The sequence below is a fragment of the Stegastes partitus genome, unplaced genomic scaffold (genome assembly GCF_000690725.1).
Source record: "Stegastes partitus isolate 25-593 unplaced genomic scaffold, Stegastes_partitus-1.0.2 Scaffold302, whole genome shotgun sequence".
NCBI lineage: Eukaryota > Metazoa > Chordata > Actinopteri > Pomacentridae > Stegastes > Stegastes partitus.
Genome location: NW_007578033.1, coordinates 1 through 8,902, shown reverse-complemented (window position 1 = coordinate 8,902; position 8,902 = coordinate 1). Strand labels below are relative to the sequence as shown.

At 41.6% G+C, this 8,902-nt stretch overlaps 1 protein-coding gene across 1 annotated transcript; it reads left to right on the top strand.

Moving 5' to 3' along the window:
- Positions 1-346: 346 nt before the first annotated feature.
- uap1l1 (UDP-N-acetylglucosamine pyrophosphorylase 1 like 1) lies at positions 347-8,871 on the top strand. The gene is made up of 9 exons (XM_008283195.1): positions 347-988; positions 2,276-2,480; positions 3,913-4,088; positions 4,161-4,333; positions 5,339-5,532; positions 6,398-6,538; positions 6,633-6,818; positions 8,257-8,323; positions 8,454-8,871. Exons 1-9 carry the CDS (start codon positions 709-711, stop codon positions 8,538-8,540), a joined length of 1,509 nt encoding a protein of 502 aa, XP_008281417.1. The 5' UTR covers positions 347-708; the 3' UTR covers positions 8,541-8,871.
- The last annotated feature ends 31 nt before the right edge of the window (positions 8,872-8,902 follow it).

The window sequence follows — 8,902 nt, the reverse complement described above, 5'->3', positions numbered from 1 at the left end:
TGGCTGGAAACACTTTCTGCAAAGGAGTGAAGGAAAACGATGCTGGGATGTCTACTGGAGTCCAAGAGGTGGGCCGGGGTGGCCACAGGACCACAGACTCCCAACTGGTCACCACACAAACAACTGGACCTACATCCAGTACGTGCTATTTTTCTGGTAGAGCTTTTAGAGGAACCATTTCTCTATGGTCGTTCTCATACAGATGCATTTTACCAACACAGCCACCTCCATTCAAACACATACAAGCAGGTAGTTCTGACCAACCAGAAAATGTTCACACAGATTTTGAAGCAATTCAAAGATTTCATATTATTTTCACTGAAAAGTGAACAAAAATATATGTACAGAAAACATGTTTATGCAGATTTTTATTAGTTAGAGTTTGTGCAGTTTCAATTCAAATGGATTTAGTTGAAGGAACTTGCTGAAAACAATGAGTATGAAGTAATTATGGTACTAGTTCCATCCTGCCCGGTACCAGTCAGCTGACCAAGCTGAGTGGAGTCAGCAGCTTTATGCCCTCCTCTGGTTTCCTGTTGTTGACTGGGAGGAATCCGTCCAAACTTTGCTATTCCTGACACATGTAGCTGCTTCTGTAAACGTGTGGATAAAGAGGCAGTAAGTTCTGTGTTCTGGAGGCTCCCGCTCAGCTGCAGTCACGAGTTGCCGCCGACAGCAGCCACTTCCTCCTCAGCACACCGACACACGATGCCTTCCCTGGAAGAGTTCAAGCAGGCTTTGGAAAGTGCAGGGCAGCCTCACGTCCTGCAGTTCTGGCCGGAGCTGAGTGAGGACCAGAGGGACGCTTTCCTCCAGGAGCTGGCCCAGCTGGACCTGCAGGGGCTGAAGGCGCACTGCGAGGCGGCCGCCGCGGCTGTCTCCGCCCCGCCGGCCTGCCTGGACCAGGACATGGAGCCGCTCCACCCGGACACCGTCGGCAGCGTGAGGAAGAGCGACACAAAGAGTCTGTCAGAGTGGGAAGAGCAAGGTGAGAGTCCGAGACTTTGGTGGAAGGAGATCAGGCGACAGACGGTCCAGCTGAGCTCGGTCCGGTCCGGTCCGGTCCGTAGAGCAACTAGTGCTGAGGTCGCTGCAGGGTCCGGTGGTACCGATGTAGGGGTTTCACTCAAACACCTCCCTCAGACTTTATTATTATTTAATGGGACTTTTATACTAACTTACATATCAGAGGGCGAGTTGGACCGTTTTTATGTTTCTGACTAAACGTGAAAAGGTGGACACTGGTTGGTAAAACTCATCATTTTAAGGTTGTGGTTCGATAAAACCAGAGTTTCTCATGTTTCACACATTCCAGCAGTCAAACCATTAAACCGTCTAAGAACAGCTGGACCAGTGGTCAATCAAAAGGTTATTTTCAGAGCTGATTTTGATTATTGATAATCAGTGATAGCATATTTAAAGCTGATGTACATTTGTGGTAAAAAATGAAAATCCTGGTGTCAGAGTTTAAAATAACACAAACTGGAACACAAAACTTTGTTAAAATACTTTTATTTCTATATGTTTAAATAAAAGGGAACTTTTCTTTGACTGTTGCTATGCCAACACATGATGTGTAACCAGTCAGATATAGAAAGCCAAAGCAGTTCATCTTTATTTATTATTATTTTTTGATCAGGAAATAGGGATAATGATCATCAGAAACATGCTGAACATTGGATTCAATTATTGGTCGACCCCTAAGTCTGAGATCCAAAAAGGTCAGATTATCTCATCCTTAGGATTATGTCCTTTCTCATCTTTACTAGAGAAAAATCCATAACAATATTTATGGAAATCTGGTTCTATTAGAAAATCAAATTATCCTTGCAAATTGTATTCCATATATGACATCAACATTTTAAACTCATACAGCAGGGTTGAGCTTAGTGCACACCTGAAAAGAACAGACCAGAACTAAAATCTTCACATACCTGAAATCCTATATCTCAGTAGACAGGAACCAAATCAGTGTTGCAGCTTACTGAAATAAAAGAAGAGGATATTTTCAAGTTTTTGCAAATTGATGCAGTGATATCAATGACTGCATGGAAGGCTAGAAACATGATTGTATGCTTTTAGCAGTATTTATACACTACCATAACTTTACTGGCTTCAACCTTCTCAAGAAAATAGTCCACTCAAGGTACATAAAGGCATGAACACTGATGTCATTGTGCTGATGTGCTATTTAGGACACAAATCTGTAAAATTCCCTTACATTCATTCTGCTGCTGCTGCTGCTGCTGCTGATGGTACCACTCTGTCCTGACAGGCCTGCTGCAAATCTCAGAGAATCGTGTTGGAGTCCTGCTCCTGGCTGGAGGTCAGGGGACCCGTCTTGGTGTTCAGTATCCCAAGGGGATGTACAATGTTGGGCTGCCAAGCAGCAAAACCCTGTATCAGATTCAAGCAGAGCGTATTCACAAAATCCAGGAGATTGCAGACAGCAAGCATGGCTCCAAATGCACTGTACCATGGTAAGATTCTATGATGAACACTTTCTCTACTAATGTGATTAATTGCAGGTATATATTGGGCACAAGGCATACTGAACAGTTTGGTAAACACATGTTAACTATTTTTGGCCACTTGGTTGCAGCAGAAAAAGCTCTAAAGGGAAACCTGTCAGCAAAGAGTTACTTAAACACATTACAGCCCAACCAACACTGTATTTTTGGGCCAGACCAGTACTATATATACATATATTTACATATATACTCACAGTATGTTAGAGTTGTATTTGGCAGTGTATTTGGAAACTAGTTTGCAGTTTACTGTAAAAGACTCTCTTGATTCAGCTGTGATGTTTCATCAAGACACAAAGCTCACTTGTTGAAGAATGTTTCAAAATTCACATGTTTTTATGTCACACAACCAAAAGAGTCAAATTCAGAAAGCTTTCTCTCTTGTTACTGAAACACAGTACTGTCTTTCAAAGTAATATTTCAGTTTTGTTGAAGTAACAGTATTTTGTTACTTAGTTTGTTATCACACATAAATAAGTTGCTGGCTAACTCTTGTAGAGCAGAATTAACAACTGTTAATGTTAGGCTGGAAGTTGACTAACTAGTTTCAAGCTGTCTCTCTGAGTACAGCAGCCAAGAACAACACTGGTCAGAGCGGTGACGGGAACAAGAACAGAAACCTTTAGACTGTAAACCAAAACTTTGTGTGTAAAAGAAAGCTAAAGACACCTTCACATACAGCTGAGCCATTGTTAACACACACACAAAAAAGATTCTGGCAGCTTTAAATAATGTTAGGTTTTAAAATGCTGAGTGTTTGAGAGCTGCACAGTGGCTCAGTGGTTAGCACCGTTGCCTCAACCGGGTTCGTCCCAGTTAGGACTCCTGGGATCTTTCTGTGTGGCGTTTGCATGTTCTCCCCGTGCAGTGTGGGTTCCCTCCGGGTTCTCCTGCTTCTTCCCACAGTCCAAAAACATGCTGAGGTTAATTAGTGATTCTAAATTGTCCATAGGTGTGAATGTGAGTGTGCTTGATTGTCTGTCTCAGGTAAAACCCTGAGTCAGCTGGGATAGACTCCAGCAGGGGGGCTGGAGCCTACAGAGGGTTAAGCAGTGTATAGATGATGGATATTTGATTCTCCATCCATCCATCCATAGGGTCGCGGGGGGGCTGGAGCCTATCACAGCCGACTTAGGGCGAAGGCAGGGGACACCCCGGACAGGTCACCAGTCTATCACAGGGCCACACTTAGAGACAGACAACCAAGCACACTTACGGACAATTTTAGAATCTCCAATTAACCTCAACATGTTTTTGGACTGTGTGGGAGGAAGCCGGAGAATCCGGAGATATTGTAAGAGATATCTGTAACCAAGATTCTAGAGACTAGGTGTTTAACATTTAACATTTTCAGCTTTTTGTCTGTATTATTGCACCTCTTCAGGTACATCATGACCAGTGAGTTCACTCTGACTCCCACCGAGAAATTCTTTAAGGAGAACAACTACTTTGGCCTGCAGCCATCAAACGTCATCATGTTTGAGCAGAGGATGATCCCAGCAGTGACCTTTGATGGAAAGGTCATCCTGCAGGGTAAAGGGAAGATAGCCATGGCCCCAGGTAGGTGCATAGAAGCTCCTTCAGCAGACCCAGACAAACACATCAGCGAAATGACCAATGCTTTGATTTCAGATGGTAATGGAGGTCTGTACCAGGCACTGCTGGACAATAATGTGCTGGAGGACATGAAGAAGAGGGGAGTGGAGTATCTGCATGTTTACTGTGTGGACAACATCCTGGTCAAGATGGCCGACCCTGTGTTTATTGGCTTTTGTGTGAGCAAGGGGGCTGACTGCGGGGCCAAGGTGCAGTAATAACACATCACACAGTGGATGTAAAATATTAAGGAGTATTTCAGCATTGTCACAGATAAAACTATTTGCATTTTTTTCCAACAAATTCAGATATTTAATTCGTAGGAGTGGCTGAATATTTTATTTTACTTTATATTTAACATAGAGCTACAAATGTTGACTCAAAACTGCAGTAAATGTTTGGTTTTTTTTGGTTTAAAAAAAAAAAATCAACCCTGTTTCATCATACATCTGAAGAAACAATTGTAAGAGAGAAAATTTACATATGGGAGTCACCCTAAAATGCCTTGCTCATGGTCCAGCTGTCAGTAAGACTACTGCAGGTTTGTATGTATGGACTTGTTGCTCTGATAACAACAGCTTCCAAAAAAATCCAGACTCAAGTCAACATATAAGCATTCTAATCTGCATAAGTTCTAACAAAGCCCAGGTGTTTTAGAGATTTTTCCTTTAGACCTGTAAATGTCTGGTAACCTTTCACTAAGTGTCTGTGTACAAACCACCAAATTCAGGTTGCAGTGATGTTTTCTAAAGAGCAGCAGCTTCCTTTGGGCATCATGCATGCTTCAGTTTTACTAAGCTGGTAGCTTATAATGCTGAACTTTCATCCTTTTAAAGCACAATTGTATAAGAAAATGAGAAAATAAGAAAATGCTTCATTGGTTAACATTCACACACAAATAATTGTTGAGATTAAGGTTGCACAATATATTCTTTTAGCATCAACACTACAATGTGCACAATGGTAAGACAAACTACCTCGAACACATCATTTACAACATTTATGTTCCAGTTTAAGGGCTCTAAGTTTTTTTTTTTCATACTTCATTTGCACATTACAAAGTTTGTTGACATGCAGTGTTGATGTCAGCCGCAAAATGAGTGAAGAACAGGAGAGAAACTCTGAAATGGAAGATTTGGCTACACTGTCTATACATAAACACAGTGCCCTAATTGTGTCTTCTTTTTCCTGTGTTTCACTCTGTCCTGCATCAGGTGGTGGAGAAGGCATATCCTGCAGAACCGGTGGGTGTGGTTTGCAGAGTGCGAGGGGTCTCCCAGGTGGTGGAGTACAGCGAGATCAAACCAGAGACGACTGAACTTAGGGGACCTGATGGGGAATTTCTCTACTCCGCTGGAAACATCTGCAATCACTTCTTTACCAGAACCTTCCTGCAGGACGTGGGAGAGTAAGAAGCTGCACAGCATTACACTGATTTGACTGACAGAGACGACAAACAGTTGGTGGAAGAACTAAATTGAGCAGTGTTCAGTCTGCGCGTTGATTTGAGAGTATATAAGCAGAGATTTGTTCATGTCAGTTTTGAGCATGTCTGCCCATTTCAGTGGGTATTGCAGTTGGATTTGCAATTTGATTTTTTACAGTTCTTCTTCAGTTCCATATTCGCTGTGAAATCGATTTAAAACACATGATGGAATATTATGGAGGTGTTATCGTAGCAAAACTGTTTGTAAATATGTATGGAGAGTTGTGTGTCTGTAGTGAGATTTGTCAATGTGTAAAAAGATCTGTAAATGCGTAAAAAGATATTAATAGAAGAATAGTCTTAAGTATTTGGCTACAAGTGCTGGAAATACAGACAAATCACCAGTTACAAGTCCAGCAGGCCTCATCATTGTCTGTCTTTTTACACATGACTTTTTGCTGCACTTCTGCCATGAGAGATGCGTATCTGTAACTTCAGGGTTTCTTTGCCCTGAGCTCAGGCTCACAGGCTCATTCATTCTGGCTGTGTTCCACTCTGCTGCTCTGTACCTCAGTAGTTATGCCTTCTGCAAGCCATCATGAAAGTTTTTGCTCAGCGACCCACAAACTCAGCAAATGTAGCTTGACAATGTGGTGTGCCCTCAAACACCCTGGAGGATAGCGCCACCTGATGGCTCGCAGGCATCTGTAACACATCTTTTACAAATCTTTTACACATTCACAAAGGAGGATATACCTTTAATTATCTGTTGTCATGATTTTACATTTCGTTCAGTGCTGTAAAAAAAACAAAAAACAACTTGCTGCTGATTCTTTTCATCTTACAGGAAATTCAAGAGCCAACTGAAACAACATGTTGCCATTAAGAAAGTACCGTTTATAGACACATGTGGCAATCAAGTGAAGCCTACCAAGCCCAATGGCATAAAGATGGAGAAATTTGTTTTTGATGTCTTCCCATTCTCAAGGTAACGATGTCTTCAGCTCTGTACATATTGACAGATAGAATGATAACCTATATGTATACTGCTAGTTAAAACCTTTACTGTCTGTCTTTGGAAGGAACTTTGTTGTGTTTGAGGTTGTGAGGGAGGATGAGTTTTCCCCCCTGAAAAATGCAGACGACGCAGCCAAAGACAATCCAACCACAGCCAGAAACTCTCTGCTGGCTCAGCACTACCGATGGGCCACATCTGCTGGAGCCACACTCCTGGATGAACATGGCAATGCTCTGCTTCCATCAGCCAGGTCAGAGGAAAATGTCCAACATGCTCTACACCCAGCAGGAACTGAAGCTAACATGCATGAGTTGTGTGTGACAGCTCGTCTATCTGACAGAAAGAAAACTGTCATTTACTGTCAGTCCTGCTCCATGTTGGGAGTCATTTATGATTATAAGTAGATAAACAACACAGGCTGCACGGTGGATCAGTGGTTAGCACCATCACCTAACAGCTAGAAGATCCTCAGTTCGTGTCCCGGTTAGGACGCCTGGGATCTTTCTGTGTGGAGTTTGTATGTTCTCCCTGTGCAGCGCAGGTTCTCCTTGGGTTCTCCAGCTTCCTCCCACAGTCCAAAAACATGTTGAGGTTAATTGGTGATTCTGAATTGTCCGTAGGTGTGTGTGCTTGTTTACCTCTATCTGTAGTCCTGTGATAGACTGGCGACCTTCTTAAATGAAAAAGTTTGATGAAACATTGTGAAAGCTCAAACGGGGTTGTTTTTCCTACTAAAACCGAAAGTCGCGTATGATGTGTTGACTAGTGGAAAGTTGAAAATCATAATAATAAATAATAACAATGAAAAACTTAATTTGTTCTTTATAATTATTAAAAAAAACTCCCAACATGGAGCAGGACTGATCAGAGCCTAACAGTAAATGACAGTGTGTTCTTTCTTTGTAATTATAAATAACTAATGAAGTTACTGCAGCGTTGTGTTGTTTGGGCATAAATGTGCACAGCTCTCTGTCTTCAGAGACGCTCATATAGATCCTGCTACTGTTTGATGCTGCAGGTATTTAATACTCAGAGAAAAGACACATAAAAACAGCTCAAAGCAAAAAAAAAGAACTTCAGGTCATGTTAACGTTTCGGGTGTTTGTGTCACCTCTGTCAGGTAAAGGCTCAAACTGCGTACTTCCTGTGCTGTCTGTGGTCGGCTGTCCGGCTGAATGGCTGCTGCGGCACACAGCTGTTGCAGTTATCTAATGCTGCTGTCACTTGCATTTGCGCACCATAGTTAGACCTGTTAGATGTGGAGTGGCTCCAGTGTGGGATGGACGCAAATAGAGAAATGAACTAAGAAAAGTTGTAGTTTTGAATTAAATTAATAATAATTGTGGAAAAAAATGTAATAAGTTTGATTTAGTTTACTTAAATGTTCTTAATTGGAGCAAGATATGATTACCTTTTGTTACATTATTCTACAGAAATATGTATTTCCAAGCCACAAAGTAGTTTTAAAATTCAAATATAAAACAGAAAAGATTTCAGACTTAAAAAAACGAGTGTTGTCCAAAGTCTGCATTTTAGTAAATACAACTGTCTTCCAAAGAAATGTTGACATGATCACAGCAGCCAGTAGCGCTTTCATATACAGGTGTGTGCGTGTTGTTTTCACTGGGAAAAACGATCTAAACTTTTCCCTGAAATCTAAAAGTGTGTGTTTATTTTTTTCCTCATAGTACATCAGCAAAGGACAGCACTCTGGCACAAGTTGAGATTTCACCACTGGTCTCATACTTTGGAGAGGTGAGAACTCAAACACAGAGTGTTACTAATAAAAGACGTGTTTTCTTCCCTGTTGGTGGACATCAAATGCACAATATGTTCTTTTGTACATTTGTCGTGCTTAACTCCCATTTTATTTCTCGCCTGTTAGGGTCTGGAGCAGCTGCTGAAAGGGAGGACGCTGACAGCTCCCTTCATTCTGGATGAAAAGAGGGCCAAAGAGCTGCAGGCTCAGTAGCATCTTTCTGATTCAATGAGTGTTGTGTGACTGCAGCAGACATTCCAGCGTTGTGTTGCTCAGATGTCCAGAGTCTGGATGCACATGCCTGAGTAGGTTCCGCCCAAGGATGCACAATTTCCAAAATGAGCTTCGGACTGTATGTGATTATGATGACATCAGGCTACTGTGTCGTGCATTTCATGCCATTTTCAACTTGCTAAGCTACAATGTGATGTAATCAGTTCAAAACCAAGAAGGAAGCAGTGATGAGGTATAGACATTTATAATAAATTGTTTGGATTCACCAACAAATAAATCGTGTAATAAAAATCTAAATTGTGTGAAATCATTCTACTTTCTAGTTTTGAGCATTTTTCTTA

Bases quoted from the DNA above. Each gene is read 5' to 3' on its own strand.
- uap1l1 (XM_008283195.1), top strand. From the start codon at position 709: ATGCCTTCCCTGGAAGAGTTCAAGCAGGCTTTGGAAAGTGCAGGGCAG. The intron at 989-2,275 runs GTGAGAGTCCGA...CTGTCCTGACAG, and splicing joins GTCAGAGTGGGAAGAGCAAG to GCCTGCTGCAAATCTCAGAG. The intron at 6,539-6,632 runs GTAACGATGTCT...TGTCTTTGGAAG, and splicing joins GATGTCTTCCCATTCTCAAG to GAACTTTGTTGTGTTTGAGG.